Source organism: Tyto alba, unplaced genomic scaffold (assembly GCF_018691265.1).
Source record: "Tyto alba isolate M040663 unplaced genomic scaffold, T.alba_DEE_v4.0 Super-Scaffold_38, whole genome shotgun sequence".
NCBI classification, from domain to species: Eukaryota; Metazoa; Chordata; class Aves; order Strigiformes; family Tytonidae; genus Tyto; species Tyto alba.
The window spans coordinates 6,755,929-6,768,548 of record NW_024881313.1 but is presented as its reverse complement, the minus strand read 5'-3'; the positions used below and the strand labels follow the sequence as shown (position 1 = coordinate 6,768,548).

Genomic DNA, 12,620 nt, shown 5'->3' with positions numbered 1-12,620 from the left:
AAATATTGCACTAATTAAAAAAAAAAAAAAAAAAAAAAAAAGTCAGTTTGGGCAAATTCAGTTCAAGTCATTCCAAAAGTCCAATGTCATCATGCCTTGCACTGTTTGATTCAGTCCACACTCTACAAGATTGAGCCAACTGGGCTCACTTGCCCTGGTTGAAGAGTCCCCTGTGAAAGGTTAAAATTCCCACCGCACCTCCCAGGTAGGCAGAAAGAGATAAGGTGACAGATAAGAGAGAACTGCGTGGCATTTCCTGGGCCCCCTTCCCTTTGGAGCTGTGGTCCATTCCCCGTGCATTTAAAGTGTATGAATGTGATGTATATCATCCTGCCCATACGTACCTCACAGGGAGAGGCAACCTACAACTCATGCATACCCAGCACACTAAACACGTGCATTTAGTGTTACATATATGAAAAATGAAAAGAGCTAGAGAAAAACATACACAACAGGCGTTAAACAGACATTGATTTATTAAAATATATAAAGTCGGTTTATGGCCGCAGGTAGGTATGATTTGAGAGACTGCCTGTGCGGCGGGAGCTGGCAGCTCGGAGGCTGCCGGCAGCGGGACCGGCCGCGGCCCCAGGTGAGGCGGCGGCGGGGGGGGTGGGGGGGGGTGTGTAGCCCGGCCCTCAAGGAGTTACGGAGCGGGAGCGCGATGACTTCATGCCGCTCTCGGCTGGCCCCCCCCGGTCCCATTTCACAATCCCGCCGCGCTGAGCCGGGGCGAGTGCTGTGTCAAGCTCGCCGCGCTCCGCCACACACACCCCACACAACCCCCCCCCCCTTCCTCCTCCTCCGTGTTCTCATGCTGGATTTTCCCGGGCCATGAATAATCTCGAAGCCCCCTCGATAAATACACGTTCAGGGATGCCCGGAGCTCATTCAACCCGCCAGCCTCGCCGACGAGAAGGGGCCGGGGCCGGAGCCGAGGAGCCGCACCATGAAGTCCCCTCAGGGCTGCGACCGCCACCGCGTCCCCGCCGGCCGCCGGCTTCCCGCCCTCCGCGCCGCCCTGCCGCTGCCGCCGCCGCCGCCGCTGCTGCTGCTGCTGCTGCTGCTCCCGCGGGCCGCCGCCGCCCCGCTGCCCGCCGCCGACTCCTCGGGGGAGGCCGAGCTGGAGGAGGCGGCGGGGCGGCGGGCAGCGCTGCCCGACTGCGTGCGGCTGGCCCGGGGGCTGCACGCCCGGGCGGCCCAGCTGCAGGAGGAGGTGGGTAACGGGGCGGGACGGGGGGGGGGCGGTGTGTGGGAGTGGGGGGGGGGCTCGCACACGGACACCCCACGGGCACCCACACTCGCACCCCGGCTGCCTCCGGCCACGGTGCGACCGAACCTCTCGGTGTCTTCTCCCCCCAGATGTGCGAGAAGTTCACCATCTGTGCCAACAGCGTGGAAATGCTCGTCCAGAACAACCTCAACCTCCCCCAGGTGACGGAGGAAGACGGGTGTCTGCTCGCCGGCTTCGATGAGGCAAGGAACCGCTCTCCTTTCTGGTCTAACCCCTGATACCTGCTCCAAAAAAAAGTGTGGCAGCTGACCTAAAAGATTTGTGCCGGCTCCTGCTGCCTTCGGCATGGCACAGACCTCCACTCGCTGTATAAGCATCACGCGCTTACCTGCCATACCGCGATCGAGGCGTTTACTGAGCTGTTAAGTGACTGGCTCACCTTTCTCTCATTTCAGGATAAGTGCTTGAAGAAAATCTCCAGTGGCCTTTATACATTTCAGACATACCTTGAATACATACAAGAAACTTTTACGAGTGAAAAGCAAAATGTTGAATCGCTGTGCTATAGTACAGAGCACCTGGCACGTACCATAAGACAGATGGTGAGTTGGTTTTAAGTTCACTCCGATAATTGTTACAGCTTAGCACTGAGGTGTAGCCAGAGAAATAGGATGCAATCTGAAGCTGAACATTTGGCACTTCACCTTCTCTCAGAGGAAACAGGTGATGGTTCCTTATGCTCAGATACTCACACTTACTCCTGACTAACACACTTTACAAGGTTTTGTTTTCTTTTCTTAAAGAAACAACTCTTCTTCCCACTTTCTATTGTTGTTTCTAATTTCCAAGTGAACAATTAAATGCATCATTGTTTTAAGAACAAATATACTAACAGTGCCTGGCTAATAAGAAATGAGATTTCTCAGGGAGCTTGTTCCTAATTGTAGAACAGCAGTTCAGTCCAAGCCTTCTAATGTTGCAACCCCCTAAATTGTAGAAATAAGTAACTTTTAAAAAAAATATATAAATAAAAGCAAATATATTTTTACAGTATTATTAATCTTTAAAGCTCTCCAAACCAAACTTTCAAGCCAAGCTGTATGGTATATTGAGATAGCAGTAACTCTAAAAAAAAAAAAAAAAAATCAAGGAAGAGAGTTAAATTCAGAAAATACTAACTTGACTAAATAAAAGGTGCTACCTATCAAAAAGCACACATTTTGCTTGTAATCATCGTGGGTTAAAAAAAAAAAGTCTTCCTTCTTTACAAATACCCAATTCTCTTTTGATTTGGTAAACTAAATGCTACTGATTTCTGACAGTCGTTTTCTATGTTTTGGAGAGCTTTGAAAGATCACACTCCAGAAATTCACTTCATTCTTGCAGTTCTTACTCACATCAATAACCCTTAACATGAATACTTCCTTTGTCATCAGGGAACTAGTTGCCCAAGTAAGAACCACCCAGGTGAGGAAGGACTGCAGAAATCTCAGGGCATTATTTCCCTCAAGGTGTTTTTCGGTGTCTGAAAGGCCCATTGTGTGTGTGCCATACCTTTCCTAACATATTTATTTATGTCCATCATTCTTTTAAGTGAAAGGGAGCTGAACTGCTTTTGTCACACTGTGCTAGCTAAGAATAATAGTCCTGTCATAAGACAGCAACTGACTTCTGGCTTCCAACTTGATAAGTTACTTTGCAGAAAGTTCATGTCATAACTGTGGGGGATTAGCATTTTTTAAAAAATTAGTAGGATTGAGGTAATCGGAACAGGCAGAATTAAACACAGTGATCAAAAGCAAAACCTGTACTTACAGAAACCGCACAGTTTTTGAGGAAGAGAGTAGTCTTGATCTCTGGGTTGGAAGTTTTTCTTTATGAGAAAAGTCTATCTGCTATTTAAGGCAAGGAGAGCAAGAACAGAACCTGTCACTTGTGGTCAGATAGATCCATCGGCACAATACCTGTCTGGATATCCAGATACAAACTCTCACAGCATGCAGTGGGGAGCTGGATATACCAGTAACTGGGTGCGTGATCAGAAACCACTTCCAAGTAGTTTGGACAGAAAGAATATTCATATCTTACTGAATTTCACAAAAAAAAAGATGTTCCAGAAGGAGATGCACAAGCTTTTGTCACTTGTTCAAGGGTAGAAGAGATCCTAAAACCAGGATGGAGCAGACACTTTATTGTTAGACTTCTAGACCCCAAATCACCTAAACCAGCTTTGTGATTTGGGCAAGTAACTCCTGTTTTCAGAAGTCACCTACCCACTTCACAGGACAAGTTCTTAAAAGGCATTTGGGCACCGGGTGCCCACCGCTGTCCGTCAGCATTAGGTACATAACTCTTTTTACTCATCTTGCAACTAGGATCCTACACACCAGTGCAAGTTGGTGACCCTTAGTCTCCTGTATGCCTAAATGCTGGAAAGTAAGAATTAAGCAGATAGAAAAGTTTGTCATCTTGGGAAACTGTTAAACCACTACAAAATGTGAGAGCACTCCAATGTAATGTAATCAACTTACAGCTCAGGACGCAGCAGCCGGTACAGGTTAGGACAAACCACAGTCAGCATCTTCCCAACTAAGGGCGTGCTCGGCAGACAGCAGGAGAGGTGTGTCGATGTGCTCAGTGCAGCGTGTTGGACTGCCAGGCCAGACGTTGCATTCGCACCGGAACGAACAGTGTGGATCAGACGAGACCCCCTGAGTCTTCCGCAGTAATCGCGGCGGGCATCCACGAACCTCACACGCCACCGCAGAAGCGGAGCTGTCGGGAAGCACAGGTCCCAGGGAGCTCTGTCGTCCACAGTACAGAAAGGGTGGATAGGCAGCTGGTTGGGAACATCATATACATAAAAACTGATGCTCTCCGACAAGCTCAATTACAGTGTTTTAACCGGGGTACCCCGATACTGTCTTTTTCACAGGTGATCAATCCCGAGGAAGTGACCATCCCAGACTCAGCCACCCAGAAAACCCTTCGTGCAAAGCTGAAGTCCAATAAGAACTGGATAGAGAAAATCACTACCCACCTCATCCTCCGAGACTTTACTTCATTTATGGAGAAAACTGTGAGGGCCATTCGCTATTTGAAAAACACCAGGAGTTTCAGTGTCTGAATGTTTTAATTCAGGCACAATCCTTTGTTACAAATCTGTCATGTGGCAGATGACAGTGTTGTTCTGTTTTAAGAACCAAAGAGAGTAACAATGGTTTGCATTTATAGACATTGTCATTTCCTTCTAGGAACCTATTTATTGTATTTAAAATATTTATTAGTTTCTAATATTTCCTATTTATATTTTCAATATTTAGAAATAATTTAAACAAAGGTCATATTTTATTTCATTTCTAATGGTACTATTCAGAATATCAACTTATTTAATATGTATTCAACAACAGAGTATTTTCAGAAGCCAGAAAAATTGTGTAACTTATGTGTTTAAAATATTTGAGATTATATTTATGACTTATTTATATTTTTAGAACAAATAAAAGCTGATTTTAAAAAGCCACTGTATAAGCTGTTTGAACTTTAAATGACTAATGTATCCAATTCTTAATACCTGCAATTATCAAAATAACCACTTTCAAGAATATAAATTTTATCTGTATAATTAGGTCAGTTATCTACATAGCACATATGTACACACATACACAGACAGCTTGATCAACATGTAATTCTTAAAATGGGATATAAAGGAACCAGATGCACTGAACACAGTACTTAATGAACATGATAAAGCATCATTGCTCTTGAGAAACAAATGAATGATGAGTCCCCTATATTTAAAAAAGAACACTCCATAAAAGTGTAATTGTAAGCATCTGCTTACAAGTCAAGCAGTCTCTTTTAAACAAATAGAATTATAAGACACCACATTAACAGCTTTGACATGAATACTATCATCTGATTAGACTTACTGTTGTCAAGCAAGGGAATTTTCCAAGTTTGATTAAACATCTCTCCCCTCTCCCCCAAGAAACAGAAAAAAAAAAAAATCTTAGGTTCTTTCCTTAGGTGATATAAATCAACATCTTGCTGCTGAGATGTCAGTGACTGTTGATGATCTAATGCATTTGTCTTTTGTCATATGTATTCCACTAGAATGGACAGGCCACATATCATGAATGCATATTCTTGAATACTGGAGAGAAAAACCACCCCAGGACTTTAGCCCGAGTACCAAACCGCTGAAATGTTCCTTCGCTGTAGTATCTGCTTCGTTGTGGCCGTGCAGGTACCTCGTATACCCGACCTCAGAGGAATTCACAGCACATGCAAGGGATGCAAGCAGCAGGAGCCCCTCGAGCCTTGTCCCTGCAAGTGGTGGAACATTAATTACGCCCTCTCTCTCTTGCAGCACAGTGATGCAGATGAGGAGATGAAAGGCAAGCCCTGGAATGTGGATAAGGATGTCGGTAAATTCTCCTCTTCCTCTGAGCGATCTGATTGTCCACACACGCATTCCTCCGCTGGGGATGCCAAAACAGTGACCAGTCCACCCAGAGCCTGCATCTCAGAGGCTCACACCAAACCACAGCTTTGCCCAATATGGTAAAACCAACGTCTCGAGTTGTGCAACAGCTCAAGGAGGAATGAGGAGACCCCAAGGTGGTCGCTTCCAAGATGTCTGTGGTGATCAGGCTTTCCTCACAACACAGAAGATCCTGCTTTAGCTGTCCTAGCATGTGCTCCAGGAGACACGGGAAAGCCTGGTTTGGCTTTTTCACAGTCTACCTTCCCAGAGATATTCTTAGTGACCATTTGGTTAGAGACCATTCTGGCCCTTACAGCTATGAGACCCAAATGTGGATCCCACATTGGGCCTTTCAAGGACTTTATTACTATGTTGAGAAGTGGGGAGAGACAGAGAAAACAAAAACCAAAGGCATCTCCTGGTCTCACCTCTCCCAGTAGTGTGCCCATGCGTCCATGCTGTATTCTTTTTCACTTATTTCACCTCCTTTTCAAGATGGAAGTCTATAAAAATATTCAAATGATGTCGTAATGTATTCAAAATTAAGACACATTCTAAATGTAATGAGGGTTTCACTCAACGGGAAACTTCCCCCTAAGTTTGCCACTGTTACTTGTGACTAATAAACTTTTCTGCATTCAATTTAAAAGGAAATGGTGGAAAGGTAAGTATACACTAGTATACATCAACGTTAGATCCTAATGGTTAAGAAGTGCTGCCAGACAGATAGATAGATATTTTACTACAAACCTTGTGATACTGGGTGGAAAGCTTCTGGTAAACCCTTGCTTCTTGAGGCTAATTATTAGATAACAATTTCTGATGGGTCTCAGTGAATTTCTTCTTGTTAAGAGGAAAACCAAAATCCACCCTCTCGACCCCAGATAATGCAACCTCTGTGGGCTCCAACACTAAAATACCATTTCCTCCCTGAACTCTTCACAAAATTAACTAATTTCTGTAATCTCAACATATTTGACAAAATTTCGGTATACTTTCAAGACTGACTTTGGCGGTCATCAGAAAATACACTAACAGAAATTTTGCAATCCGAATTTCTATTCAGTGACCAGAATCTAAGAAGGTTCAATCTTTCATGAGAAAGATCTATTTTTAAAAAAATAAGCATTAATCTTCAGAGTCAGAAAACTGAGATTGGATTTGCCCTGCCATACTTATTTCTACCAGACAATGCTTACCTAACACAGTATTTTCAATATTTTATTCTGTTTCAACTGTGCCAAGGCCAAAATTCTGATTGTTTTCAATAGCAGCAAATACATTTATGATTAGCTGTTTCTTTATCCCTCTGAACTTACATATTACAGTTCTATATTATGTACCACATAAAAAGGGACAATATGATGTATAAGCAAATCATATTAAGTGTTTTATTATCCGAAAGTATCACTTAGAGCTGTTAATGCACACAGAAGTAAAATCACATAGGTAAAGCTCAAAAGGGAAAAATTAGCTACTGTGCCATAGCTTTCACACAGCAAGAGCCTTTGTCTCTCCTTCCACTTCTAACCATGTGGGAAGAGATGCAAAGGGAAAAGCAACCATGTGTTGACTACACCTGTGGCTCCCACATTAGCATGCATTAAAAAATACAATGAGGTTCAAAGAAGTCCCTCAAATTGCAAGACTTATACCCCTCCCAATCATATAGCTCAGTGACCTGAGATGGGACTATAAAAGAAAAATGGAATTTTTTAGAAGAGGCCTTTTGGGATGAAGGGAGATATACAGGCAATCTTCCAGTCTGGCTGGAAAAGGACTGTTTTCAGGTTGCACTGTCACTAATTGCACCATTTGGGGGGTCTCTAGGAGATTAAAGCAGACCCTGACAAACAGAGTTGGAACATAACTGGAAATCCAGGCTTATCTCACTTCCCAGGCTAATAATTGCTCCCTACTTTGCAGTTGCTTGAACTTCTTATTTTTGATTGAAACTCAGAAGTGATATCTTAATCAGAAGAAATAATCAGAGAGTAAATACCGTTTTCCACTTAGCAGGTAAGCATCCCCTCTCTCTTACCCATCCCCTAATACAGAATTAACATAAGCATAACCACAAAACAATGCACGTAACCCACAAGCTTAACCAAAAAACAGCTATTGCATTGCACACTATCATGGAAAAGTATTTAAGAATTGCAATTAAGTAGTTACTTGTAAAAACTGAATTAGTCATATGACATTTAACAGGATGTGGTCTCTACTCCTGTGGTGGGAACTGATGTAATGAGCTTTTATTTCCAAATATATCATCAGTATCATCATAGTTTAAAGGCCAAGTCTGTAACAAAATATTTCCAAAAATATCCAAGGTGTATAGTTTGTTTTAGCAATTTTTTTTTTCCTGATAATGTGTTAGATCCCTCTTTCACTTAAAACACAATGCAATAAAAATACACCTTAAGAAGTACTTTGTCATCTACAGACATTTTGGAATATGGCTGTACAAAGAAGAGAAGGAAAAGTTTTATACGCCGCAAACACAGGAGCCTGTTGTGACAAAATTATGAACATTTGCTTTGGTCTGCAGAGTTGGTATGTTTGAAAGCTATAGGTTTAAGTTAATGTGAGTTTGCTGATGAATTAATTCAAGGAAAAAAGCACATATCCTCTCTTTTATACCTGTGATGAGATACAGTACAGTAACTATACCAGCAATGCCTACACCAGGAATTTGTAGCAGAAGTGAATATAATATTTGTTCCAAATTTCCTATCAGCTTAATTTTTAACTCAGAACTAGCTAGGCCTTGAAGAGTTTTTAGAGCAAACAAGCAGGTTCCTTTGTAAATTAACTTATTAAGAACAAATTTATATTGAGAGCCAGATAGCTTTTTTTTTTTTTTTTTCCCCTCCCTTGTTTAGTGATCAGCATTAAATGGACCAATTTTTCACACCCTACTACCAGGGGATCCCTAGTCCACACACCAAGACCAAGAAAGCCACCAAACTCAGAAGACTCCCTCAGCATCACACATCGAGTACCACGGTGCTCTCCGGCTCCTTCTCCGATGTGCACACCTTTTTCTCACTTCTTGCATTTTTACCTTTAAAAACCTTGTCCATTTTTCCTACTCTTTATTCTTCTCCTGATCAACCTCCTTGTCTTTATTCTCTCTTCAGGACCCTAACTTTCTCCCTGCCTGCCTTCCTCCCTGTCTCTTAGCCCATCGTTGGCCCCCCTTGCACTGTTTGCCATGCCCACACCCGGGAGCAGCTCCTCAGAACCAAGCTTGCAGGAGATGCTTTGCTAAAGGGGCTGACACAACTGAGGGCTGAATAGTTGCTGCCCACGATTACCCAGTGGGACCAGGTCATAACTGGTCTTCTGACTCCAGCTGAGTATGATGGGAGAGGCAGTTTTAGGAAAATACAGAAATTATAGAAAATACAGAAATTGTTCCTGAATGGTAAAACCACCACCAGCTGCTGTGGTCAGTGTGCCAGTGAGTAAGTTAGAGTAAGAGAAGACAGGATACCATATTGCTCCTTGCCCATCATACCCTCCTGACACTCTGCTAGTATTTCACACAGTCTGGCTGGAGGAGAAACAGAGCTCGTTTCTTCAGTCCTGGGTTAAGAACAATCCCTTGTTCACAGACAAAAGCCATTTCTGCCATTGTCACTCTTGCAGGAGGAGGCAGAGGCAGACCAGCACCTTCTAAACAAGAAGAAATGTCTTCCTGATGTAAAAGGACCAAGGGCATAAGACTGCAGGTCACTCGAGATGGAGAATGGAGCATTCTTCTTGCATTAAAATCCTGAAGATGCCTTCATCTTTGGCAAGCAGCATAGTGAACATGGCAACCTTTGATCTTTCTAAGACTGGTCCAGGTGGAAACATTCCCCTCAGCCCCTTGCACAACTGTGTGTCATCAGGTACAAGAGGCTCTAGCAACAGCCTCCCACCGGGGGTATTTCCCTGACACTAAGGCAGCCACAAGCACACTCCACCCCCACTTCACAGGCACGAGGCACACAGCTGAACAATTCCTATCTCGAGGCAAGATCAGCTGGATACCTCGAAGTTAGTAAAATCTTCATAGCACACGGGAAGGCATCAATAATTTCATTTCACATCTCAGACTGTAGCCTTGATCTCAGCTGTGGAAGTCACTGCTTGATTTTCAGTAAACTACACTCATCAGCTTTATTCCAACACTAAGAGTTCACCCCTGTGGTCTCGGAGGACTGCAGCAGAAGCCCCGCTACAGGAAAGAATCCATACTTGGCTGCAGAAGCCACTGATTCACTTGACAGAGATCAACACAGTCAAGCAGGGGAGCCCCTATTTGTTCTTTAAGTGTCTCCCATCTGACAGTAAAATAAAACTTTCTCAGGTTTTGATGGGAGAAAGATGGAAAAGCAAAAACTAGAGATTAAATCACTTGGAATAAGTAACACATAACTTCAAGTCCCTAGCCCACAGCCTCGACGAATATGAGAGTCCCTCCACTTTACTCCATATTTACCCTCTTCTCCCTAGCACCACCTAAAACCAAAAAAGTCTTGATATCACTAGCATACTTCCTGAAGTTATTTTATGGAATTAAGATTCATAAGAATCCATTTAATGTATACCTTCAAAGAACACTAATCTGCTCTTATAGACACATGATTTTTGTGAAAACCACAGTAACTGCAAAGTAATTTAGAGATATTGCTACCAAATATTCCTTCATTTTTAAATGAAATAAGACCTATGTGATTCTGGTTTTTGCTACTTCACAATTAATTACCAAGACTTACAATTAACACTTAACTGTTTTTTCCCCAAGAGAAAAAAAGAAAAGAATCATAGAAGAGTTTGGGTTGGAAGGGACCTTAAAGCTCACCTAGTCACCTAGTCCCAGCCCCCTGCCCCGGGCAGGGCCCCCTTCCCCCAGCCCAGGGGGCTCCCAGCCCCGTCCAACCTGGCCTTGAACCCTTCCAGGGAGGGGGCAGCCACAGCTGCTCTGGGCACCCTGGGCCAGCGCCTCACCCCCCGCACAGGGAAGAATTTCTTCCTTATATCTAATCTAAATCTGCCCTCTTTCAGTTTAAAACCATTACCCCTTGTCCTATCCCTATACTCCCTGATGAAGAGTCCCTCCCCACCTTTCTTGTACCCCCTTTAAGCACTGGCAGGCTGCTATAAGGTCTCCTCGGAGCCTTCTCTTCTCCAGGCTGAGCAACCCCAAATATCTCAGCCTGACCTCACAGGGGAGGTGCTCCAGGCCCCTGATCTGATCTTCTTCACGGCCTCATCTGGACCCACTCCAACAGGTCCATGTCCTTGTTATGCTGGGGACTCCAGAGCTGGACCCAGCACTACAGGTGGGGTCTTACAAGAGTGGAGTAGAGGGGGAGAATCCCCTCCCTGGACCTGCTGGCCACACTGCTCTTGATGCAGCCCAGGACACGGGTGGCTTTCTGGGCTGTGAGCACACATTGCTGGCTCACAGTCACTTTTCCAGCCATTAATACCCCCAAGTCCTTCTCTGCAGTGCTGCTCCCGAACCACTCCTCGCCCAGCCTGGATTTGTGTTTGGGATTGCCCCGACCCACGGGCAGGACCTTGCCCTTGGCCTTGTTGAACTCCATGAGGTTCACACAGCCCCACCTCTCCAGCCTGTCCAGGCCCCTCTGGATGCATCCCTGCCCTCCAGCACGGCGACCGCACCGCACAGCTCGGGGTCACCAGCAAACTTGCTGAGGGTGCACTCAGTCCCACTGTCCGTGTTGCCAGCAAAGATGTTAAACATCACCAGTGCCAACACCAACCCCTGAGGAATGTCACTCATCACTGCTCCCCACTTGGCCATCAAGCTGTTGACCACAACTCCGAGTGCAACCATCCGGCCAATTCCTTATTCACCAAGTGGTCCATCCATCAAATCCACGTTTCTCCAATTTAGAGAGAAGGGTGTCGTGTGGGACAGTGTTAAATGCCTTGCACAAGTCCAGGCAGACGATGTCAGTTGCTCTTCCCTTAACCACCAGCGCTGTAACCCTGTCACAGGCAGCCACAAAATTCATCACGCACAATTCGCCCTTAGTGAAGCTGTGTTGGCTGCCACCAATCACCTCCTGATTTTCCACGAGCGCTAGCATAGTTTCCAGGAGGATTTTCTCCATCATCTTTCCGGGCACAGAGGTGAGACTGACTGACCTGTAGTTCCCCAGGTCTTCCTTTTTTTTTTTTTTTTTTTCCCTTTTTAAAAGTGGGGGTTATGTTTCCCCTTTTCCAGTCAGTGGGAACTTCACCAGACTGCCACAACTTCTCAAATATGATGGGTAGTGGCTTAGCCACTTCATCTGCCAGTTCCTTCAGGACCTGCAGATGCATCTCATCAGGTCCCATGGACTTGTGCACCCTGAGGTTCTTTAGATGGTCTTGCACCTGATTTTCTCCTAAAGTGGGTGGTTCATCATTCTCCTAGTCCCTGCCTTTGCCTTCTGCATCTTGGGCGGTGCGGCTGGAGCACTTGCCAGTGAAGACCGAGGCAAAAAAGTCACTGTGTACCTCAGCCTTCTCCATATACCAGGTAACCAGGTCTTCCATTTCCTTCTGGAGAGGGCTCACATTCTCCCTAGTCTTCCTTTTCTCACTGATGTACTTATAGAAGCTTTTGTTGCCTTTGATGTCCCTGGCCAGATTTAATTCTGTCAGGGCTTTGGCCTTCCTAACCCAATCCCTGGCTGTTTGGAGTTTCTCTGCATGCCTCCCAGGCTACCCACCCTTACCTACACCCTCTACAGGCTTCCTTTCTGTGTTTGAGCTTGTCCAGGCGCTCCCTGTTCATCCATGCAGGCCTCCTGGCATTTTTACTCAACTTCCACTCTGCTGGGATGCACTGCTCCTGGGCTTGGAATAGGTCATCCCTGTACACTAAAC

The 12,620-nt window shown here is 44.8% G+C and overlaps 1 protein-coding gene across 1 annotated transcript; it reads left to right on the top strand.

Annotated features, from left to right (window-relative positions):
- The first annotated feature begins 1,231 nt into the window (after positions 1-1,231).
- Positions 1,232-4,471, top strand: IL6 (interleukin 6). The gene is made up of 3 exons (XM_032991364.2): positions 1,232-1,476; positions 1,690-1,836; positions 4,170-4,471. The coding sequence occupies exons 1-3, from the start codon at positions 1,363-1,365 to the stop codon at positions 4,359-4,361; spliced, it is 453 nt and encodes a 150-aa protein (XP_032847255.1). The 5' UTR covers positions 1,232-1,362; the 3' UTR covers positions 4,362-4,471.
- Positions 4,472-12,620: the final 8,149 nt, after the last annotated feature.

Excerpts from the sequence above, each read along its gene's own strand:
- IL6 (XM_032991364.2), top strand. The coding sequence starts at position 1,363 with ATGTGCGAGAAGTTCACCATCTGTGCCAACAGCGTGGAAATGCTCGTC. Across the intron at positions 1,477-1,689 it reads TGCTCGCCGGCTTCGATGAG|GATAAGTGCTTGAAGAAAAT; the intron begins GCAAGGAACCGC and ends CTCTCATTTCAG. Across the intron at positions 1,837-4,169 it reads CACGTACCATAAGACAGATG|GTGATCAATCCCGAGGAAGT; the intron begins GTGAGTTGGTTT and ends TCTTTTTCACAG.